General features: G+C 38.9%; 1 protein-coding gene across 1 annotated transcript in view; it reads right to left on the bottom strand.

The window, feature by feature from the left end:
• The window catches only part of RORB (RAR related orphan receptor B), a 154,957-nt gene extending 129,715 nt beyond the window's left edge, over window positions 1-25,242 (bottom strand). Inside the window, exons 1-2 of the mRNA XM_054727660.1 lie at window positions 25,162-25,242; window positions 12,024-12,172 (exon numbers count right to left, since the gene is read on the bottom strand). Of these exons, the coding sequence (XP_054583635.1) occupies window positions 12,024-12,172; window positions 25,162-25,242 (230 nt within the window). The remainder of the gene's footprint in view (window positions 1-12,023; window positions 12,173-25,161) is intronic.
• Between the last annotated feature and the right edge of the window lie 282 nt (window positions 25,243-25,524).

The following is a 25,524-nucleotide window of genomic DNA, read 5'->3' as shown; positions in this document are numbered from 1 at the left end:
CCCTCCCCATGCATGAATTTTGTGCACTGGGCCTCTAGTCCTATCTACTAAAAGAGTAATATGCAAATTGACCATCACTCCAAGACACAAGATGGCCACCCCCATGAGGCCAAAGATGGTTGCCCCCATGTGGACACAAGATGGCCACCACAAGATGGCTGGCAGGGGAAGGCAGTTGTGGGCAGTTGGGGGTGACCAGGCCGGCAGAGGAGGGCAGTTGGGGGAGACCAGGCCAGCAAAGGAGAGCAGTTGGGGGGGACCCAGGCCTGCAGGAGAGGGTAGTTGGGGGGGACCAGGCCTGCAGGGGAGAGCAGTTGTGGAGGACCAAGTCTACAGGGTAGAGCAGTTGTGGAAAGACCAGGCCTGCAGGGGAGGGTAGTTGGGGGGGACCAGGCCTGCAGGGGAGGGCAGTTGGGGGGGACCAGGCCTGCAGGGGAGGGCAGTTGGGGGGGACCAGGCCTTCAGGAGAGGGTAGTTGGGGAGGGGAACCAGGCCTGCAGGGGAGGGCAGTTGGGGGTGACCAGGCCTGCAGGGGAGGACAGTTAGGGGCGACCAGACTGGCAGGGGAGGGCAGTTAGGGGTGACCAGGCCTGCAGGGGAAGGCAATTAGGGGCAATCGGGCTGGCCGGGGAGCAGTTAGGTGTTGATCAGGCTGGCAGTGGAGTGGTTAGGGGGTGATCTAGCTGGCAGGCAGAAGCAGTTAGGGGCAATCAGGCTGAGGCGGGCGAGCAGTAGGGAGTCAGCAGTCTTGGATTGTGAGAGGGATGTCTGACTGCCCATTTAGGCTCGATCCCACCGGACATCCCTCAAGGAGTCCCAGATTGGAGAGGGTTCAGGCTGGGCTGAGGGACCTCCCCCCTCCTGCCCCCGTGCATGAATTTTGTGCACCGGGCCTCTAGTAGTATAATAATTGACTCCACTACTTTTCAATCTGACTTTCACTTTTTTCCTCTCAGAAGTCTTTTGATTTTTGACTTGACAATGTTTTTAATTTTTAATCCTCACCTGAGGATATTTTTTCCATTGATTTTTAGGGAGAGTGGAAGAGAGAGGGAAAGACAGAGAGAAACGTCGATGTGAGAGAAACACATCAACTGGTTGCCTCCTGCATAAGCCCCGACCAGGCCCCAGGCCCAGGGAGGAGCCTGCAACCAAGGTACATGCTCTTGACTGGAATCCAACCCAGGTCCACAGTCCGATGCTCTATCCACTTAGCCAAACCAGCTAGAGCCTCGACAAAGTATTTTAAAAAGATGTTTTCTCAGGCACTCTCACAGATTTTTGGTGGGGGTACAACATGGTTCAACTATGACAGAGAGAAATTTGGGAATATTTATAAAATAATAAATGCATTTACCCTTTGATTCAGGCATGTCACTTCTGAAAATTTGTCCTACAGATTTACCTGAACACCTACAAAGTGATATATTTATGAGGTTGTTCATGGAAACACTGTTTATAAAGGCTTATAAAGGTAAAAGCTGTGAGTATCCCAAATGATCAGCAATGGCAAAATAGTTAAACCTAGCCTGGCACATCTATTCAATAGAATACTATCTATAATAATAAAAGCATAATATACTAATTAGACCAGATGTCCTTCTGGATGACCTTCTGGACGAAGCAGGGGCTGTGAGGGAAGTCCGGGTCCTGGGTGCCAGAGGGAAGCCGGTGCTGGCAGCCAGGGGAAGGAAGGCCTACTCTTGCATGAATTTCGTGCATCGGGCCTCTAGTGCAGCTATAAAAAAATAAGGAAGTTCTCTGTACTACTAATGAAATATTTTATACTAAGTTTATAAAGCCAAATTACAAAATAGAGTATAGTATATCCCACCAATTATATAATAAAGAAGGATATTACTAATTTATTTGCTGTATGTATGTATGTATGTATGTATTTATTACTTAACATACATGTACTTAACACTTTTCATTTGTCAGGAACTCTTCTATGTACAGATACTCCTTGACTTACAATGAGGTTAGGTCCTGATAAATTGAAAATATCTTAAGTAGAAAATACATTTAATAGTACACTATGGAGTATAGGTTGTTTACCCTTGTGATTGTGTGTCTGACTGGGAACTTCACTCTCTGCCACTGCCCAGTATCACAAGATAGCATCCTACAGCCTATCACTAGCATGGGAAAAGATCAAAATCCAAAATTTGAACTACATTTCTACCGAATGTATCACTTTTTTGCACCATCCTAAAGTCACCATCATAAAGTAGGAAAATTATAAGGCAAACCAACCATCACAAGTCAGGGAGGGACCCTTTGGATTTTTATGAATATCAACCAGTTCACCCTAGTTTAAGACACTTTGGGTGGATTTTATTATCCCCTCTTTTGCAGATGAAGAAATTAAAGCATAGAGAGGTTAAATAATATATTCAAGGTCATAGAGTTAGGAAGTAGAAGGATACACAGGAAACTAATACAAATGATTAGCTAGAAGAGGCAGGTTGCTGTACAGTGGGAATCAATGGGGCAGGCAGGAAAAAAGGTATCTGTGAATTCTCTTCTCTCTCTACACACACACACACACACACACACACACACACACACACACATTATATATATATAACTATATTTTTATTGATTTCAGAGAGGAAGGAAGAGGGAGAGAGAGATAGAAGCATCAATGATGAGAATCATTGATCGGCTGCCTCCTTCATGCCCCACACTGGGAATCGAGCCTGCCACTTGGACATGTGCCCTGACCTGAAATCGAACTGTGATTTCCTGGTTCATAGGTCGACACTCAACCACTGAGCCACGTTGGTGGGGATATATATATTTTAAAGTGCCCAGCATTTGTAGTTGTTTTCAGTGTAAGGTATTTGTTTGCTATATTGCTAGAAGAGGAAGTTGCAAATGGTAGTTTGTAAATCCTGTTTATTCCAGCCTTGCCTTTCTGTCACACTGACAAAAGGAAATCTTCGTTCAAATAAAGCGCTCTTTCTTTTACCATTTTAAATTAGAAAATGATAGCTGATTTTGTGTCTAGGAGATGATTTAAAGGCTGAAGCAAGAAGCAAATTTACTTTGTTTTTCTTAAGAAAGTTCTTTTTTTTTCCTGAGAGGTTGGGGTGGATAGGTGACCAGGTAATTTAACCACAAAACTTAAGATTTCCTGGAATTGTGTTTAAAATGAGATTTTATTTTCATCCACACATGGAATTCATAGTAAAAGATGGCCCCATCTCACTGCTTCTGGTTGCCTGCCACCCTTTATTCCTTTACCCTGCTTTATTTTAGTTCATGGCATTTATCAATCACTGCAATTTGTGTAATTTTTATTGTCACATTTATTTGATTTTGGTCTGTCTTCCTCACTGAACTAATGAATAAAATGCTTTATGAGGGCAAGAACCTCGTCTGGCTTACTGATGCTGTAGCCCAGTACACTTAGAAACAGTGGCCCCTTTCAATAAATATTTATTGAAGTTATTAATAGAAAAAGTCCCAGTTTAATCTGTCTAAATATATACATATTCAAAGTGAGCAGTTTTTGACATCATTTTCTGTTTCCTTTATTCTCATCCAAACAGCAATGAATCTTGGAATGCTGTGCATTCATTTTCAATGTATTATGGAATTAGTTTCTCTAAAAATATTGCATTTCAGGGGTGTTACAAAGAGAAACCAGTAACATCTGAATGAAAACTAATGCAAAAAGACCTAGAACTGTAAGAATAAATGTATGTGGGTATCTCTGATATTTGCTTAAGATGTTCTGCTATGGTTCTTAATTGATTGCTTACTTTTGTAGGTATTAACATTTGAAATGTATTCATGAAGGCCATGCTACAGAATTTGTTTTACTATTTGATCTTTCTAACCTCATGGGGAAATAAATGTTAGTGCATCATTTGTTTTTACATTTCTATATAATCATGAATAGAGGCAGAGAGTGTAGGTCAGAATTTTGTTTTTGTGTTTAGTTGCAATAAAGCCCAGTAAAGACATTTCAGGAATAAAAACAACAGCAGTTACCATTATTTTCATTGAGGTGGACATTATTATTTCTGTTTTATAGCTCAAAGAACTGGGAATCAGGGAATTTGGATAAATTGTCCAAGGTCAGACTAGTCATCAGCTAAGCTTGGATTTAAACTCAGTTGTATCTGACTCCAAAGTCCATGCTCCTAATTACAACTGGACCACTTCCCTTTTGTTATTTAACTCTTCTTTTAACCCTGTTTATTTACTGATTGAATCTTGTTTTTATTGTAAGCTATTCAAAATTATTTTATGAAGTAGGTCATGCATAACAAAAAATACATGCAGACAAACATATATAAATGCCTTCCTAAATTCTATAATTTTATTTGCATACTAATTGAATAATTATTAATATTAATAAATAATTGAAATAATAATTAAAGTCCAAAGTATTGATAATAGTATTGCTGAAGCAAAACACTAACAGAGGAAGCATTTTCACAATAAGTTGTGCCAAATAGTTGGTCTCGTGAAAACGTTTTCCCTGCTTTTCAAATGTTAGAGTTTAATTTTCTTTTATTCATCTTTAATTTTTTAATTGAGGGGTGAACAGTGAGCGAACTCACATTTCTACAGTGATAACATTGCTTTCCTCTATTTTAAAATTATCCATATCTTGAGAAGAATGTTGTGTGTTTCATCAATTAACCAAAGTCTTTTTATTATTTCTAGTCTGTCCTGCTAACACTCATCAAATGACATTTATAACTTCAAATGGCATGAAACTAGTCAGCAATGAAGCTCTTTGAAAATGTTTCATTTGAGCTAATGAATAAAATGCTTGCTTTGGAAGCAGACTGAATCAAGTTAAAATGTCATTCTTGTTTTTAAGAAAACAAACACCTGCTTGAAGATTTCTTATATTTAAACAGTTGAGGGTTTCCTGTGGAGGAAACAAATTAGCCTTTTCAAGTTTCATGAGACGCAATGGGGACTTTCTTTTGAGAAGAGGAAAGTAAGAGAAAAAAAATAAACCTTTTAAGAACTAGCAAGCCGCATACAGAAAAATGTCTTTGCTTGCTTTCCGATGCTTAATACATTAATGCTTCATTCACCTCTGTTTACTACATAAGTAAGATAATGTACAGTCTTTATTCTTCAAGTCCCCCAAACAAAACCAGATTTGTGTGCTGGGAAGCATTTGGGAAAGGTAACGACGAGGGAGGCACTGTGACATTCTAGAAAACTTTAGACTAGGAGAATAAAGGTCTGTATTCTACTTCCAGCTCTGTTCCTAACTGGTTCTATAACTTGCAGGGAGTCATTTAACCTCTTGGGGCTCAGTTTCCTTACTTGTAAAATGGGTCTTTTGTAGATCACACCAAATAGATGGGGGATCAATTCAGATAGGTGAACTGCATGTGCAGAGAATAAAAGCTCAGTATCAATATCAGAGAGACTTCTTCCTTATGTGGGTCATGGGAATGTTCACACATTTTAGGGAAGCTTACTAGTAAAAATCCGTCCTTTTCTATGCAAGTTGAAAGTTTTTGGAATGACAGATATTAAACTGCTGTCTTTGTCCCTGTTTCACCAGGTGACCTTGGGCTAGTCAGCTGATATTTCCTCTTTGTAATTTTCACATCTTCAGGATTTCAGATTTTTTTTTTTCTTTTTCATGCTCTGAGAATAATTTAATAAATGACTCCAGCTACACAGTCCATTTTTGGAAACTTGAAGTTACTGACTTGGTCAGGACAGTCAGAGTGAGCAATAGGTTTGAAATAATATAGTCAATTGAGTTTGCTATAGAGAGTGAAAGGGAGATTTTTGAGTTGTTTATAATCTTAATTGACCAAATATTTGAACATATGGTACTTTACTGTTCCCAAAGAGGTAAAGGATTTTATTTAATGTATTTCCAAGGACTTTGAATTAAAGAACTAGTTTGCTGACATAGTGTCCTCTTTATCCATTATTCCACAGAAATAGGACAGTTAATATAATTTCCCTAATCTCCTCTTGTACTTCTTTTTGCCTTCCTCCTCCTCTTCCACCACCACCACCACCATCATCATCATCATCTACTGAATTCCTACTCAATTTTAATGTAGTGTTTTAGTTTTTTTTTTAAGCACAGAAAATATAACAACTAACTCCCCCTTTTTAAAAAGCCTACAAACAAGATGTTATTTTTAACCATCGAACCAAAATAAACCACAGTCTGAATAAGGTCTTGTCCTTTCTTAGTGGAAGTAAATTTAATGGAAGAATTTAATACTTTATGTAAGCAGAGATTTTTGTTATTTTTTATGAGATTTTTGTAATAAATTGAGTTTTTAGATATGATTTTGTTGCTTCTATTTTGGGAGTATCTGTTGCGTCAATAACCCGAGATTGTCCTAAGACTGTGATTCACTATCTCTTCTACCTATAACGTATAGATAATCACCAACAATCCTAAAATCATATATTATTTTATTGAGCCATTTGTTTTCAGATTTAGCTGCCTATAAATGACTAATGTTAAGACATTTGATTTGTATACCTCAAAGCTATAAATTCCAGCATATACACATCATTAATAGATTTATTAGCCAGTAGATCATCTTATGGGAGTGATTTCTGCCTCAGATCTTGAACCATTTCAGAAGCCAGGCTTTTTATTCTGTGAATATGTTTGTTGTGAAATGACAAGGGGGTTTCTCTAAAATCTATGTAAATTCCAAAACTATTTTTAAAGCTTTTTAAAATATATTTTTATTGATTTTAGACAGGAAGGGAGAGGAAGAGAAAGACAGAAACATCAATGATGAGAGAGAATCATCTATCGGCTGCTCCCCATGGGGAATCAAGCCTGAAACCTGGGCATGTCCTCTGACCAGGAATTGAATTGTGACCTACTGGTTCATAGGTCAATGATCAACCTCTGAGCCACACCAGTCGGGTGCTATTTCTTAAAAGTTTTTAAGTGGAGAGGTAAAGTGGCAGGTTTTGAGTTTATGAAGGTAAACACAAGCCTCCCGAGAGTGCATTTTACTGGGAATAGGAGGGGAAAGATTGGAAAATTTATCCAAATATTTTTTTCCTCTGTTATCCTGAGCATAGTACTGGAATCTCAGATTGAATACATATTCTCATTAGCCAGAGGCTCCGGTTATTCAGCCACTTGGAGTAACTCAGAAGCAGGTGGGAAAAGAAATCTGGGCAATCTTTATACAATGACAATGCAAATTCCTCTTCTGTAGCACAAAGATTTGTTTTTTTAGCTCCTTATTTTTTATGTACTTTAATAAAGTGAATAGAATACTATGCTTTTTTCTGTAACATGTACCACACACACACACACACACACACACACACGCACGCACGCACGCGCGTGCTCTCTCTCTCTCCTATGTTGCTCTGGGAAAGACTGCAGTTTTCATGTGAAATAACTGCACAATTCACAATTCACCTTGTTCTCAGGGCTCCCAAATGCCAGTCTTGTGATGCGCTGTCACAACTTATGCGTGACTGACTAGTTACAGAGCCTGCTGATCTATATGGAGGGTGAGAATTTGTCACTGTGCATAAGCAGAAAGATCAGTCAGATACAGTGATAGATCTGTTCTTTGCCTGGATTCGTCTGCTGCTATATTAGGGTAGCTCGGCAGCTGCCAAATCCAATTGTGAGACTGGTTTTGTGGTTGAGAAAACAGAAAAAGAAGAAATGATGTCCTGACATAGCCACTTTTGGGTAGAGTAACTGCCGAGTGAAAATATTATTGTAATCATTATATCAAAATATTCTCTGGCACCATACCCACCTTGGGGGGTGCAGCAGCGACTGCAGCATCTTTTCTCAGGCGCCACAGAGAGAGTTCATATATTGTGGCTTTGGGGTTCAAGTTAGCATTGGGGTGTAAGTGGGTGGACAGGGTCACACAGAACTCAATCTGACTTTTTCCAGGCCTGCTAATTAGAATTAGCATTTGTAATTAAAAATTAAGCCATCACTCTAGTGCCAGGGGCAAAATATGGTCAAATGACCCTTAAACAAGCTGCCAGAGTGTTGTATGAAAATATTACAGATTTTGCAAAACTCATTAATGATGTGAAAGACAATGTGCTCATTAGATTGGAGCGTATAAAACGCGCACAGTAGCTTATCTGCTTTTGTATTCATTCACTCAGCTGTGCTCATTACTATTCATGTGGATTAAAGAGAGAAAAAAGAAAATAAGATCAAAGAAATAATATCAAGCCATTATCAATCATATTTAACCGGTGCCACTTGACAATCAACCTCCATTCAGCATTCAAATCTGAGAGGAACTTCTTTCTCGGAAGGCTCTTCACTCCCTAAGAGAGTGCTAAAAGGCATTTTTGTTGATTCTTTACCCCTTAGAACCTGGCCATTTTAACAGGAGGAAGAAAACAGCAAGTGCAGGAAAGGGACACTTAGGAAATAGAAGGAGGAGCTTCATTAGAAAAGTCACATGTGGGCTCAGTCTGTTGGAGAACACGCAAGGGAGAGATGAGTAATTTTGTCAACAAATCAGCAATCCAGGGACCACAGTGGCCATCCACTATTTGGAAAGATTACTGTTCTCCCCACTACATGACTAAATCAGTGAGTCGATGTTAAAGTCTCCATTTTTTAATGGGGCCTCTACTTAAACTCATTGGACAATCTGCTCGCCCCGCCCCCTCCCCCCGAATGTCATTGTCTTTTTTCCATAAGAGAAAAAAATCAATATTTCTAAGTCTAATATTTCAACAAGGCATACATTGTAAAGAAATAAAAACATTTCCCGGGTTCCTCCTAATTAAAGAAGCATAGCCACTGGAGCTCATGGATGTGATAACAAAGCCAAACTTGGGAGAACTGGCGCCATTATCTCCCTGGACTGACATTCAGCCCCGCAATCAATTTAAATAAGCTTGACAGGCCCATCCAGATTAAATGAATTTTTGAAAAGTTAGGGGGTAGATTAAAAACAAAACAAAATAATAAGCAGCAGAGCTTGTTAACCCTTGGAGAACTGCATTGTGATGAAAAACAAAGAGGTCGAACTGTTTCCGTCCTCTCGCCAGAAGTACCGTGCTAGGGAGGGAGGGATGTTGCTGTCACTGCCACTGCTAATAATTTTTCAGGACATTTTACAGAACGTTTCAAAAATCTCATCATATTCCCAGGGTAGGGGCAGCTGAAGGAGGACTCCTGTAGAACTGTAAAGGAAAGGCCTGCAAAATTTTGCATACATATGAGGAAAGCCACAGGAACAACATTTTGACACTGGCTGGATTCTATCAGAGGAAAGCATCTATCATTTGGCCTCATGGGGAAATTGCATTCGTGAGATAATTCCGTAAAATAGATTAGAAAGTGTTTGAGCAATGTTGGTGCAGAGCAGAGGTAGCAAACTCAAATGGCTGGGCAGCTCGTGCAATGCGTGAAGCAAGGCCAGTGGGCACAGGGAGCAGAATGCAGCCCATCTAAAGATGGGGGCCACTTCTGGGCTTCAGGAGCTGCCCTGGGAGAATGGAGGCCTAAGGCTCCTGACATTTTTTACAGAGAAACGGGAAATCTGGATTTTTGTAAAGTGTCCTGCTTTTAAAATCAGGGCATTTATTCAAAATGAGCCCAACTATAAACAAACCAATAATAATAATAATAATAATAATAATAATAATAATAATAAAAATGCTGGTGGGATTCATCACTTCTGCTGTCATTTGTAATTTTTGGGGTTTGTCACCACGCTATCCGTATTTATTGAGAGTCTCCTGACTATAACGTTCAATATTGATGCTCTGAGAAACATAGGGTTTTACTCTTTTAAAAAAGACGTGTCTTTTTTTTTTTTTTTTAATTGATTTCAGAGAGGAAGGGAGAGGGAGAGAGAGATAGAAACATCAATGATGAGACATTATCATTAATTGGCTGCCTCCTCCTCCTGCATACCCCCTGGGGATGGAACCCACAACCTGGGCATATGCCCTCACTGGGAATTGAACTGTGACCTCCTAGTTTAATGGGTCGATGCTCAACCACTGAGCCACACCTTCTGGGGCCTGGGTTATACTCTTAAAGAGTATGATGTGTACTTGGGGAGCTGAACCAAGTAAAGAAAGCAGCTCTCCAACTGTACTGCAAAAGACAGTAAACATTGGGCTCTTTCTTCTACATGGTAAAGATAAGAGTAAATGTGACTTTTTGAAGAATAAAGAGCAGGAGGAGTCAATGAGACTGAAGAGAGAAAATAAAAACTAAGCTTAGAGTGTTGCTTTGGGGGTGAATATTAGATCTGACCACCAAGGAAAAGAGAAAAAGAGGGGTAGGGTGGAGAATCTGTTAGATTTTGTATGATCTTCACAGTAGATGAAATAGGATTGCATTTACATTTGGTCATTTTCTTATGTGTAGAATAGTACAAGAAAGAATTATAGAAATATGGTAGGCAGACAGGCAGGAGCAGGGCAGGACAATAGGCCAAGGATGGAATGTCACCAGGGCAGAAGGTCCCGGGTGCCTAGCAATGGGCAAAACTAGGAAAATAAGGACCTCACTCCCAGGGTAACTTTCCTCCCCTAGCAAATCACTCACTGATCATATGAATTAGACCCCCTGACCTTTCATATCACTAGTCATGCAGCTCAGACCCTCCCCTGGCATGTTGCTAGTCCTGTGGGTTAGACCAGTGGTCGGCAAACTCATTAGTCAACAGAGCCAAATATCAACAGTACAACGATTGAAATTTCTTTTGAGAGCCAAATTTTTTAAACTTAAACTTCTTCTAACGCCACTTCTTCAAAATAGACTTGCCCAGGCCGTGGTATTTTGTGGAAGAGCCACACTCAAGGGGCCAAAGAGCCGCATGTGGCTCGCGAGCCGCAGTTTGCCAACCATGGGGTTAGACATCTTAAAGGGGGAATGGAAAAAAGAGCCAGGCAAGAGCTGCAAAGGACACACCTGGAAAGCTGATGAATATTCTACTAGGATCCTCCCTGAGGCCTTCAGATGAATACTCTTAACAAAGAGAACCCAGTGCAGCTCTTAAAGGAATGGAGACCTTTCCCCACCTCCTTGCCCCAGGCGCATTTTTCTTGCCTCTCTCTTTCTCCTAAGCTCCAAGGGCCCTTCTTTAGCCTCTGTAACTTGTTTCCTGAGCCCATTTCTTCTACAGCTCACTTCAACTACTTCTGTGACTTTCTAAATAAACTTTCTCCTGTAGTTTGAGTCTTGGCTCTGAATCCTTTCTTAGTCAGAACTCAAGTACCAAGGTTGCTGAATCCAGGTTGGGTCTGACTCCACCCGTCTAACACCTGGTGCCATTCCGCTGCCAACAGAAATATTCAGGTTTTGATTCTTAGAAACTGATATTGACTGTAAAGGTCATGGATAATTGATCAATGATAGGTAAGCTTGAAAGCAAATTTCTGATTGCAAACAATTCACAGCATTGTATGTTTTTAAAATTTTTACCCGCAGTGACATGTGTCAGCTTAGATGAAAAGAAACACAGAAGGCTTTTCATGGGCTTCAAACATCACATAGCATTAATTTTGATGAAAGAAAATTCAAGACATGACTTTAAATGGCAATAATTTTGTCACTGTGAATTTCTAGACTAGGAATTCATCACCCCTCCATATAAACTGCACCTCATATGCAAGAAGGCTTTGCAGTCTTTACCAAAAATAATTCTCAGGCAAGGTTTAGCATGTTTACACTCAAATTTTAATGGGGAAGAGTGGAGAGAGAAAAGCTGTTCTGAGTTGACTTATATTTACTTTTCTTTCAAACGAAGATAAAAATGAAGGGCTTATTTTTCTCTCTCTTGTATATTAAAGAAATCAAATAACAATAAAACTTGATTGTCATTCTATTTAAAGAAGGCAATTATGCAGTGGTTATACCTATGTGACGTTCAGATGCCTGAACCTAAGATGTCTGAGCCTTATAAATGGATCTCATAAATAGAATTATAGTCTACAGAGGGATGAAATAGTCTAAACCCCAAGTTTGGCATTTCCGAAATGGGAATGCCATTCACTCAGGGAGGGGAATTCAGCTCCCCCAGTACCTCTGGATCTTCACTATATACCTGGATGTAATATGTAGACACCTGGGAACTTTGGGGGCACTTTTGATTTGGCTGTGCACATGGCCCTGGTCTGAAGGTGGAGTCCTGTATTCATAAGAGCTGGGACGCTTTGGGATTCTGGCTGCATCCTACAAAGCAGAAAGCTTAAATTAGCATTCTATCTTGATCAGCCATTGTCATGTTGATACAATAATCAGAGAAACCCAAGGGTTTAGGTTGTCAGTTTACATCTTTAACAAGATGTGAACTCACTCACCCCAATTCACATCAGTAACTCTACTTCTTAGTAAACTACCTCCCTAGCAAAGTGTTCTCGCACATTGAGTCTCTTCCTGAGACGAATAGTGTTATTAGGGGAGCACAATTCTCCTGTTGCAGGAGAAATGTTGAGATTAACAATATAATAGTCTGGTATTTTATGAAATAACAAAGGAAAATGAAGGATTACAATAAACTAATTTCTGGGATGAGTCACATTTAATAAATGGGAATGATAAGCCTGGCCTGAGTGGCTCAGTGGTTGAGCATCTACCTATGAACCAGGAAGTCATGGTTCAGTTCTCGGTCAGGGTAAATCCCAGGTTGTGGGCTCGATCCCTGGTGGGGTATGTGCAGGAGGCAGCAGATCAATGATCCTCTTTCATCACTGATGTTTCTATCTCTCCCTCTCCCTTCCTCTCTGAAATAAAAAATATTTATTTAAAAAAAATAAATGGGAATGATAAGAAGGAAGATGCCTTTAAAAAATGTCTCAAGTATTCACTGGGAAATAAACAATTAGCCTGTATTAGAAGCAAAGTCACCTTGAGGCCAGGGAAGGACTGATGTCCTTAATTTATACCTACAGGGAGGAGAGAGCTAAAGGAAAATGAGTGATTTCAGGCCACAAGCTCTTGAGTGTTCTGGTCTGACTTGTAGATGAGTGCCTTTTGATTACCAGCATAAATGGCATAGTTTGACAATTTCTCCTCTGCTTGGTTCAAAGGCCCGGATCTACATGACAAGAAAGATCAAATTTCCTCTTCAGGTGGCCATATGGCCAATTTTACTTGCAGAAAGCTATGCGAAGATTTCCCAGCAGCATCCATAACTGGGTTGGTGTCACCCTTAAAGAGGTGGGCTTCACTTTAATTGTTGAGGCTTTATTTAGCTGCAAATTCAGTGTATTAACAGTTATGATCGCTCTGCTTTTTCTATCCTAATGAAAAAGGAGAGAATTTTCAGTCCACTCTCAGAGGAAGTGAACAGAATCGTGTTTTCTTACTCAACCACCAGAATGTAATAAGGAATAAATTTTTACTTCTATTTGGGAAATGCTTTGGTCACGTGCACAATTGTTCATCATATTTGGGCTGGAATTCGGATTTATTTCAGAGCTTTGCAGAAACAGAAAGGAGAGATCAGTTTTCAGAAGAGACATGGCATGTTCCTATGTTTGGGTTGAGAGACAGAATGTTTACACTGCAGCACATTGCCTGGCCACGCCTGCGATCTGACCCACTCCCATTTGACACAGCTCTGGAGCGTTGCTAAATTAAATAATACACCAGTTCATAATATGTCCTCATACTTAAAACAGAAACTTGTGAATTAGTTTTAATTCCTCATGTATTATACTCTTTTACATATTAATATGTAATCATGAAACTTCACAGAATCCAATACTTGAGTGTTCACTATGTACTAAAACTGTTCAAAGCACTTTAAAAAATACTTTGTATTTGTTCTTTTAGATGCATTTGCTATATTTATTCTCACAACTAGTCACTGAGCCAGGTGCTACTATTATTATGCCCATTTTATAGACAAGAAGTTGAGTCAAAGAAAGCCTGAACTTCCAAAGATTTAAATATTGAGGAAGTATGCAGTGATTCGATAAGGAGCAGAGAATAAGAAGAGAAAAATTCTGAGATGTCCTAAATTAAATTATGGCAGGCTGGAGTGTGGGCGGAAGAGGTGAAAGGTTAATCAGTTAACAGAGCCATTGGTTAAAACCAACAAAAGACTGCTCACATTTCAAAATGTATGCTAAAACTTGGAATTAACTTCCAGGCGGCTAGTAAAAAAATAGCTGACCACCAGATGCCACAGCATCCTGCTTATGCATGAGCTTTCTGGACTGTTGGTCATGATTTATCCAGAAGTAAGAAATATTTCCTCCTTACGGACTGTGCACCTACCCTAGCACTGGCCCTGCTTCACCCTTTTCCACCCCTTTATCTGTAGCCAATGTAAATCCTTTCAAAAGGACTTAACACCTTTCTCCCCCAACCCATTGCATAAAGGGGCCCTATTAGCCCCACGTCTTCTCCATCCAGCCCTGCTGCGGGTGATTTAGATTGCATGCCCCAGGACCTGGTCTTTCTCCAGGACAGCATAAGGCTCAATAAACCCTTTCTTTTAGGATGACTTTTTGCCTCAAATTTTTTCTTAATAAGACTTAGAGGTGTTTTTTTTTTAAATTATTTTATTTTTGTTTTATTTTTTATGGTTAACAACTAAATAGTTACATCTAATCTTAGTTTTATATTTTTTCTAGCTTTGCATTAACTAGTCTTGGCTAGTTAGTTCCTTATTTATCTTCTTTATTCTTTTGTTCAATCCTCTTGCCACTACAAATTACCTTCTTCCCTTTCTTCCTTAATTTTCCAGTAACAAGTCAACCTTCAGGAGTCCTTGGGTTTCAATGTTTCTTCTCTTTATGAAGAAAAAATATTATTGTCTAAAAGCCAATGCTCCCAAATTCTCTAACAGCATGAAGACATTTTCTTAATTTTGAAATATTTGAAATTTGCAAAAACACCTCCTCCATTCCTTAACCATTTTCGTGGATAGAAAATAGAGCACTCTCCTTTGAGAAAGTGGTCAAATAAAGAGTTCAGTCAACACTTGGGTAAAAGAGGCTTCATGATGGTGAATCCTGCTGGTCTGGAATCCCAGATCCACCACTAAGTAGGCAACTTTGGGAATGTTATTCAAACTCCCTTGGCTTCCTTTCCTCTTCTAAAACATGGCAGTAATAACAGTTTCCACTTCATGGAACTGTGAGAATGAAATGAGATAACAAAGCTCTTAAGACAGTGCCTAGGATGGAGTAGGCACATAAGAAATATTATTACTACTAGAAGCTCAGCGCATGAAATCGTGCGGCCCCGCCCACCCGCATGCGCCTCACAGCGCTCACAGCCCAGCCCACCCATGCCAGCGTCAAGTCTCTGCTGGTGCCCACACACTCAGCCTCCTGGTGACCAGTCTTTGGTTGTTCCATCGTGATGGCGTTATGACCACAGGGTTTTTATGATAGAGACTAGTGGCCCAGTGCACGAAATTCGTGCAGGTGCGGGGGGGGTGTCCCTCAGCCTGGCCTGGACCCTCTCCAATCTGGGACCCCTCAGGGGATGTCCAACTGCCGGTTTAGGCCCAATTCCACAGGGATTGGCCTAAACCGGCAGTCAGACATCCCTCTCACAATCCGGGACTGCTGGCTCCTAACCGCTCACCTCCCTGGCTGCCTGATTGCCCCTAACCACTACCCTGCCAGTCCAATCGCCCCCAACTGCCCTCCCCTGCCGCCTCCTCCGTGTGAGGTGGTGGAGACGCTGGGACCAGCCTCCTCCGCACTGCACAGAGCGGCTGCCAGGCCCTGCCTCCATTGTGCGTGTGGCCATCTTGTGGCGGCCATCTTGTGGTGATGTTGTGTGAAGGCGTGATGACCACCTAGGCTTTTATTAGTATAGATTCCTGCTAGTGCAGTAAAACTTGAAACAAAGCATAGAACACAGACTAAGAACCAGCACCTAGCAGCTCTTCAATACATGCCAGTGCAGGCTGACCAACGACGAAGAAAATCATTTCAGTAATATCACGAAAAAGAACACATTATGTTCAGAAAAAATAATGTCCAGTTTGTCCCTACATAATATTGAAGACCCAATTCTACCCACAGCAAGACTGTAAAATCTACTTTAGGTCCATTCACAGTCTGTCTCCTTCATTCTCTCATTTGTTCACAGTTCACAGGTGGAAAGGGACGCAGACAGGGGCCTGCACACTAAATCCGGGATTGAAACATCTAGGGCTGCTGCCTTTCCCTCCATCAGACACACGCCTGTGGGAGGAGAGATTAGGAGACACTTGAGACACGGATGCCTGAGGCTTGCATTACTAACCATAGTAAACATTTTTCTTTTTCAGTAAAGCAAATATGAAGGGAGCAGCTGCACGAGGAGAACAGCATTTTCACAGTTACTTCTAGTAATAACGGCACTTTAAAAGTGTTTTCAACACTTGGACTATAAGAATCCCCCACTCTCTTTATGTAGATTACCGATTTACTCAAGTAGGGTAGTTTCTTGCTCGCCTCTTCCTTCAAGGTCTCTCTGGTCCTTGCCTCAGAGAACAATGATCTTCTCTCATTTTATGTGACTGAAGTGTAGGGAAAAGAAAGTGACAGATTGGGAGTGTCTTTTAAAAGCATATAGATAGTTTAAAAATAAAATATAGCAAACTATATTTCTGGTCATCTGTTGATAGTCTGCATAGATCTTAGTCTTGGAAGAGTAGCTCTGAAACTCCATTTGGAAATCATGTGAAGTTACTCACAACATGGTGCTAACAGCCATCTATCTTCAAGTGCATGGAAGTCAACTGGCTCCCCTATCAACATGCTGCTGGAGAGAGATACACATAGAGAAATATTTTGGAAGAGTGAAAATATTCTTAGTCAAAGTGTGGACTCGTTTGCAGTGACAAAATGTATTTGAAGGACAATTTCTAAACTTTGAAGAAGTACATATGATACATTGCATACAGTGCTGGCCTGTGAGAGAGGGATTTGAACTCAGATCTTGGAAATCTTAGACAAAACATGAGCTTCTGTGGGCTTTGTTCTCTTTTCTGTAAGGCCAGAAGATTAAACTCTATGACACTGTGTCTGTGAAATCTAAAATTATTCTTGGCAATAATAAACATGGCTATGCCTTTATTATATAGACAGAAAAATAATAATTCCTGCAAATTCTTATTATGATAGTTCCTCTATCCACCTTCCTTACTTTATTTTCTCTTGTAGAGCTTAATACATTTCTCTTGTAGAGCTTAATACAATTACAATTATCTCCTTCTGGAATGTAGGTTTCATTGGGGTAGGGATTTTGGTCTCATTTATTCATGGCTGTATTCCCAGATCTTAGAACAGTGACTGACACATAATAGGTACTCAATAAATACTTATAGAATGAATGAGTCTTATAACCGTTCGTAATTTAGCATCCCGTTTTCTCCGGTAGAGCACTGTAATTAAAGCTTCTCCTTCCAGCCTATCTAACAAATGTTTGAAAATAAATTTCTAATTTAAAAGTTAAATAATAATCAAATCTTTTTCACATTGAAACTTATATTGCTAGTAACAAGATAATGGTCAACTGCTTATGCTTGTGGTTTTAGGTCCAAATCATAAGCTTTATGGATAGCTTTAATTAATTAGGGTGTCTTTTCCAAATTGCCTTTTGTGAATAGCTGTAAATATATCAACATAGAATATTAGCACTGGAATGGAATTTTGATCTTTAATTCCAGTCTTGCATTCAGTGAAGCTTATGTTTGTAAAAATCAACCATGCCAAGCTTTGCTTGAGTATGTCAATGACAGAGCTCAACACAGCTCTCTTAGACAAAGTATTTCTTTTTATGAATGGAAATTTGCTTTTTAATAACTTTGACTCATTAGTCCTGGTTCTACCAGTGTGTCCCAGAATGTCTCTTCTTTAACATTTAATTTTTATTGTTTTTTTGTGGGTTGGAATTGGTTATTATTATTTGTTGTTGGTATTTATTGTCTTGTTTGTTTTGGGAATGTTAAAGCATAAATTTCTGAAATGCATATTTACCTGATTTTTTCTTGGTTAGCCGCGAGTCTCCTACTTTGCCCTAAGTGTCTCTTTTATATTATTGCAGATGTGTATTCTGAAATTGATTATAATTACATAATTAAAAAAAAACACAGAAGTCATGGCAGCAAGACCACAAATCATGGCTAACACTTCATTTGCACATCTAACAAAATAACTTCCTGCAGTTTCTGGAACAAACTAATTTTTGGTAGGTGACAGGAAGTTTATATTCGATGCTTCACATATGTATCTTCAGTAGTTTGGAAAGTCATGAGAAATTCTGAGAAACTGTGGCAGCCATGATCGGCAGAGATGAGAAAGGAGAGGCCATCTGATGGAGGAGGCAGTATGCAGAAGTAATCTGAGCTCCATGAAAGTAGGAATCACTGTCACTGGCTGACCAGTTGATTCTGGATAGGTCTTTAGGCTTTTTCTCATTGGTTCTTTAATTGGCAAAAGTAACCTTGTTTTGTTATTGTTAATCCTCACCTGAGGATATTTTTCCCATTGATTTTTAGAGCATGGGTGGGTGGGGAGAGAGAGAGGAGAGAGAGAGAGAGAGAGAGAGAGAGAGAGAGAGAGAAACCGATGTGAGAGAGACACATTGATGGGTTGCCTTCTGCACTCACCCCAAATGGGGCTGGGGATCGAACCTGCATCCCAGGTACATGCCCTTGACTGATAATAGAACTCACAACCCTTCATTGCAGGAGCTGATGCCCTAACCACTGACCAACACAGGTTAGGACAAACTTCAGAATTAAATGCAAGCCTTTGTTTTCCTAAGGGGAAAGTGTGTGAGTTAGCTCGAGTATGGATTTGCAGCTGTAGTGTGGACTACATTTGAGGGTCTTTGTTAAAGTAGGTATTTGTTACATTATTGGGCCCCACAGTTAGAGATTTTAATTTAGTAGTCTGCATTTTAAATAAATTCCCCAGTCAATCTGATGCAACCACGGGGCTGATCCCAACTTGGGTGGTTCCAAAGTAGGTGAGTATTTTATCATCCATTTTGGTTTTCTTATTGTGAAAATGAATGTGCACGAAGAAGCTATAAATTAGGAGTGATCATTTTGTTTTTAACTTACTATATCACATATGTATTTCTAAGCAGTGTTTTTGCAATTATGTTTGCATTTGTTTCCTCAATGTCTATCAGTCCTGGTTGAGATTCTGATTTAATTATAGGTTTCAGAAAGCACACATGAACATTCATGAGGGTGCTGCTAGAATGGGGGTTCAAGACAAAAACAGTAGAAATCTACACTCACTATAAAAATTGAAAACAGGAACATTTATTCATCATCCCACGGGAACATCTGAACATAAATCAGGTTTCCCACGTACCTGCCGACTTGCTGCGTTGACAGAGTGAAAATCTAATTGTGGGTGTGGTAGCCTCTTGTCCTTTGAAGAGGGGCACAGGAAGAAAACCCTGACTGGGCTAATAACAAGTGAAATGCAAGATGGAAACCTAAAGATTATTTGACCAATTATAAAGATAAATATCTAGCTTTCTCTAAGAAAGAGTAAAAATAAAGTTCCATTACCCTATGGCCTGACTTTATGAACTAGACTATACAACTGTTCGGTTTCCTATGGATTTCTTAAAAAGGATCTTGGCAGCACAACTTCTCCCTGCCTTGATGTTAGATTCATTTTATATGGCATGCAAGCCTTTAGCTAGTAATGAAAAATCAATATGACCTCCAACTCTTTATAACGTCTACATTTTACTTACAAATGATTTAATCAGTCACAGTAGGGATTATAGCACGTAAGCACACTCTTCTTTCTCCATTCAGTTGACAAAATGAAATATTGCTTGTTTTCTGAAAACCAGGAGTTTAAAATCCTCATTCTTGATCTAAAGATGATATGGTTTGGATTAATCCTTTGTGTTTATTTACCAGCATTTGGGATGTAGATCATTTAGTAGATTCAGCTTTAAGTAAAATTAAATAGAACTTAATGAGTAATTTTTGAATACCTTGTATACCCTTAGCTTTGTGCTATAGCAATTCCAGGGTAAAACAAACAATTTCCCTTCCTCATTATATCTAATTAGAATCAAACACATATTTAAAAAAAAAGTTTTTGAAAGATCATTAGGTTTCCATATATGATCTTTACAGGATATATAACACTATTTTTTCTTTTTTATTATTTAAGTATAAAATAAAGACAAGTATTATATATTTTTTGAATTTCTGCTTTTTATATTTGAACTATGATGGTTGATCTAAGCCATGATTATCAGGGATGGAAAGAATTATGTTGTTGGAAAAAAATTATTTACATTATGCAAATAGAGAGGAGACCAAAGGAATAGTTTGAGCAAACAATAGAATAAATATTTAAACGTTATCTTCTATAAATTAGTGGAACCTTTTCATGCATGTATTTAAATCACCAGCTCATCTCATGGGAAGGAAATGAAAAGGTCAGCAAAAAATAAAGTTAATTAGCTTTTTAGTAGAAGTCAAGACCTTTGGATTTCTTTCAAGATCTCTTAAGACTTAGTATCTATGAGATAATAATGATACAGCTGTAGTATCAATCATCATAGCGAGCTTTTCCCCAATTTTGTTTTCTATCATATCTAATAAAACTGAATTCTTTTTTGGATATTTCTCTTGCTTGTGTTGACCTTAACTGTTCTTCCCTGTGAAGGAATCCCACCTTTCTTCAGGCCTTCCCAGACCTAAGGCAGATTAAGTCCCCTCTCCTATGACCTCAGAGCCCTTTATGTAAAACTCTATTCTGGCATATTGCTCTATACTGTAATTACTGCTTGGTTGTGTACCTGGCTCAGTATTTGATGAGAGTTTCACTTTATTCCTCTTTCAGAATCAAGCACAAGTCTGGGCACACAATATTTGCTAAAAAATTTGTGATTGACCCAATGAATGACGTCATGGCAATAATTTTCATGCTGTTAGCTCTGGGATGGAATACCATTGAGGTAGTCTCGAGTTTTTCAGAACTCAGGAATTAAAGATTGAGCATAAACCCAAGCAGCTCTATAAGTAATTCATCAAAACTGTCAGGCCACACTTAATACTAATTGTAGAAGGAAGATTCAACAGGAAACAACAGCTTACTTATCCTTATTAAAATAATTAAGTTTATAAAGTGTTTGGTTTTATAGACTCCACGACAAAGAGTGTAGCTGGAAAACTAGTTTTGAAAATATTGACATCACAGGTGATATTTTCTTTTAACTTTTGATTATGAGACACTGACAATTAGGCTAAAAATTTTTTTTTAAGCTCTGGCTGGAGCTTTCTAGTTGTGAAATGTTAACAATACAGACGAACATACTTTTGTGTCAGTGCCATGGCCTGTAAATATGGATTTATGCTTTTAACCCAGTTTGAAAAGATACAAGAAAGAGATTTTGAGATCTTTTCTTCCGTAATCTAATGGCACTTTTGATAAACTTTTGCCAAAGGTAGAGGTGTTTAAAGCAATAACTGAAAATGGGAAGATTAAGGAAAATAGGATGAGAACATGGGTCAAGCAAACTAGGAAAACAAAACAAAATAAAAAATCCTAGAAGACTATTGAGATAAAGTGAATGGAAATGGAAAAAAAGAAGAAAAAGTGGAAGAGAATATGACAAAATGAGAGAGCAAAGGAATCAATCCCCAGGAGGAGAGTTATGAGATGATGAAAAAATTGAGAAATGACAGGGAACAAAAAGATATAAATGTTAAGAGAATGTAAGGTGAAAACACAAGATGATAGCAAATTAAAGAGGATTATAGGAAAGAAAATTTGAATCAACAGCTAACAACTCAAGTGAAACTTCAAGAAATACCAACCAAATCTTTACTGCTTGTTAAACACCTAAACTCAATGGTACCATCCCCACCCTATAAATCAATGTGATGTGTTAGGTTAAATAAGGACTTGCTAGAACTAGATGCCAGGAAAGAGATGCTCACGGGCCTCTTGTATTCTCCTTCTTCTTTTCCTTTTTGTAGGTTAATAGTGATTTGCAGTGATGTCCCTATTCATCAAAACATTTTCTTCCTTTCTTTAGTTTATTACCTGGGTACAATAGAAAGCCAAACAATGACTTCAGTTTACAGGTTGTTCCTTGTGAAGAATAACCTACACAGATTCTGATTTATGCTGTTCTTCTTTTTAGTAACCAGTTAAAGACTGAATATCAACACCATCCTCTCGGGAAAAAACTCACAGACAATGCACCAAATTATATGATTTATCATAGCAAAGTGAAAGAATGAGACTTTGCCCTTATTGGAGTAAACACTGAATCCACTGCTGTGTCACCAATTCGTGATCAGCACTTGGGTTAATAATGAGAACTCAATTTCCTGGCCTTTATCACATTATTTTCTGAATTATCAGAAATTATTTTTCTGATAATTCAGAAAATAATGTGATAAAATCCATGTGGTGAATTCTACCTTCTATTATTATAATGGCTTGTGATATTTCTATGTCAGTTACTTTGACTCTAAAAATGCTTGATATCAATTATTATATTAATGATGTATCAAGTAATGGGCGTTTTCAACATGCTCAGTGGAAATCAATAAGTTCAGCACAATGCAATTCTCCAAAGACAATCAACATCTTAAGAGAGCTGAAAATGTAAAACTGAAATTAAAAGCGTGCTGCTAAAATTCAGCGACTATAACTGTTCTCTGAAAAGAAAGTTATCTGTCCACCCATTTATCCATTCATTCAATCCATCTTCTGCTTTGTTGAAAAAAGATCTTAAGTGATTGCTCAATAAATTTTTATTGAATGCATCAGGAGAATGACAACAGAAAACAAAAGCCAGGCAGGAATAGAACGAAGGTTTCTTGCATCCAGGAGCAAGAATATTGGAGGTAATATACAAGGAGCATATTTATGAAAGGTTGGAGTATTGCACAATGTTGCTTTAGCAGTCCTTATAATTTCATAGTAAACCATTTGAAGGAGGTTAACTACTTTTATACTATTACACATAGCGAAACGAGGTGTGGTTGCATTCCCAGGATGCCTTTATTCAAGAGACGCCCATGTGACAGGTACGGTGTTGGGCAATTGGGATACAATGATGAAAAATCAGTCTCATGACAATCTGAGATTAGGGATAAACTGTAGAAGGCTGGCTCTCTTGGCTTTCCCATGTTCCCAACTCAATAACCAGATGACATGACCATGAAGTTTCAGGAGATTCCTAAGGAAAGTTTCTAAAATAGATGATTGACATCTGTGCTGTTTAGTAGAGAGATATTGTTTATTGTTGAATTTGTTATTTGCTGTGAAGTTTTCTTCTAAAGTTTCTGAAAAGGCTCCCTTGTGGGTGTGTTTGGAATTTTGGGGGAGGAGGGGTGGTCAGATTTTACAATCTGAATTTACTTCTGCACAGCAGAGTAAATATGGCCCCCTGATTTATCCCACTAAAGGTCATGGGCTAATCCTTTTGGATTATGGTGAAGGAAAAGGACCACTTTAATTAATTATAGAATGAGTGCATGATTTATCATCCCTAGATCTGTTATGGAAAACTTTCAAGGGATTCAGTATACATGTGGTTATTTTTCTACATGATACTGTTGTTGTTACAGCTGGACTTCACCATCTGAATCACTAGACCCCTAAGTGAAAACATTATTTTGAATAAATCATCTTTCCAGAATAAACACAAGAGGACCTCTCCTTTCTTTCAGCTTCTAGACCTCTACGATTGGTGATTAATGCAGTAGTGGTAAACCACGTTGTTGTTAACAGCAGGTATTGGAAACTGGGAAGTTGTTATCTTGATGCATTTTTCTAGCTGGCAGGCAATGCCAGTTAGCACCCAGTTGCCCAATAAATGAAATATGTTGTTGTTTATGTGTGATTATTGCCTCAATTTAACATTTTGGCCTGGTTAATTAATTGGTTAAATCACAGAATTTATGATTTTTATATAAATTATATATAATATATATTTACCTATATAAGAATTTATCTATACATGTATTTTGTATTCATATCTAGCATACCTAAAGTGATGTGGAGCTAAAGATAGTAAATAGACTAAAGGATGTGAAAGACTCTAAGGTTAATGATAATGCTTGAGCTTGTTATCAGACAGGATGCAAGACTGACAGAGCCACAGACAGGTTCACAGTATCCAGAAAAGCAAAAAGCAAGCCAGTCCTACAAATATGAGTGGCATGTCAAATGCAGTGGAACTACTTAAGGCTAACTTTTTTTTTTAAGTTGTCTTTATTGTTGAAAGTATTACAGATGTTTCCCTTTTCCCCCCATTGACCTCCTCCTCCCTGTACCTGCCCCTCCCAGGCCTTCACCACACTATTGTCTGTGTCCATGGGTTATGCATCCATGCATGTAAGTTCCCCGGTTAATCTCTAACTTTTAAAAGTGCAAACATTACATATGATTGCTATCTATCAGGAAATAATAATATTACTAATGAAGTATCTGCTATATTTGACATTTATTGCCTCTTTCATTCTTGTACCTATCCAGTGAAGGAGGTCTCAGTCTCCTATTGGACAGGTGAGAAAACGGAGACCCAGGGGGGTAGGAAGAGGATCCGAGTTGACTCAGAAAGTAAACAGGGTAGGAAGATGCTTCATTTCAAAGCTCAATGTCCCCCCCACCCCCCGGCTTTCTCTTCTTTTTAAAAACAGTCTGCCTCCACTGTTAGAGCCATCCACAAAAGTAATTTGGGCTCTTTGCACTAACAACTTTATATTTGTGTGGCAAAATTGCTTGTGCATGATAATTTATTAGACTTCGTGGCTACAATAGGAGAGAAGTATAAGAATATCTATGTTCTGGTCTTCCCACTGATTGCCTGGTTAAACCTCTGATTTTTTTTTCCCCCTACAGCACTGGGAAAAAGAGTCTTTCTTCATCTTCTGTGAAACCCTTAAGGGCAGACTATTTTCCTCCCATCTCCCTCTTTCTACCTGAAAGTGGGCCTTTCGCTGTTGGAGAAGGATAACAAAGAGTGCGTTATTGTACCTGCCTCTCAGAGGTATTTTAATTGATATGTAGTTAACAAAGGATGCGGTGAAGTTCTTGGAAATTCCTCTGAAATGTGAGTAAAAAAAAAAAAAAAGATCAACGGTACCATCAGGCACAGCTTGCATTTTAAATCTGCATTTATGTAACTTTCCTTGCGAATAAGGGCACATTTAAGAACTCAAAAAGGGAAAATTTATTTTTCCAAAAATGTTTGCTGACCTTCACAGCATAAAAACCAATGAACCGAGCTTCCGAGACGACAGACTGCCGGGAATTGTAAAGATGATTAGGGCAGCGCATTGTTCCGCGGGAGGAGCTCGGGCCTTCCACCCACAGAAACGTCTAAGTCAGCATTTACTTAGAAAATTCCGTTTCCGAAGAGTTACAGAGGCAGTCCAGAAGTATCAATATTCCCTGTACAAGCTCATATCTTTGTTCTGTTCTCTGGCTCTGGTGCCGTCTCTCTCCTCTCTCTTTTTGAATTTCCTATAAAAGCTAAATTAGGTCTCAAGGGTTCCGCACCACTAAGCAAGGATCTCTTCTCGTCCATTGTGATGGAAGTAAATGTACTCCGGAGGGAGG

This window comes from Eptesicus fuscus, chromosome 15 (genome assembly GCF_027574615.1).
Source record: "Eptesicus fuscus isolate TK198812 chromosome 15, DD_ASM_mEF_20220401, whole genome shotgun sequence".
Taxonomy (NCBI): Eukaryota; Metazoa; Chordata; class Mammalia; order Chiroptera; family Vespertilionidae; genus Eptesicus; species Eptesicus fuscus.
Note: the sequence above shows the minus strand (reverse complement) of the source record. Positions and strands in the feature narration are given on the sequence as shown.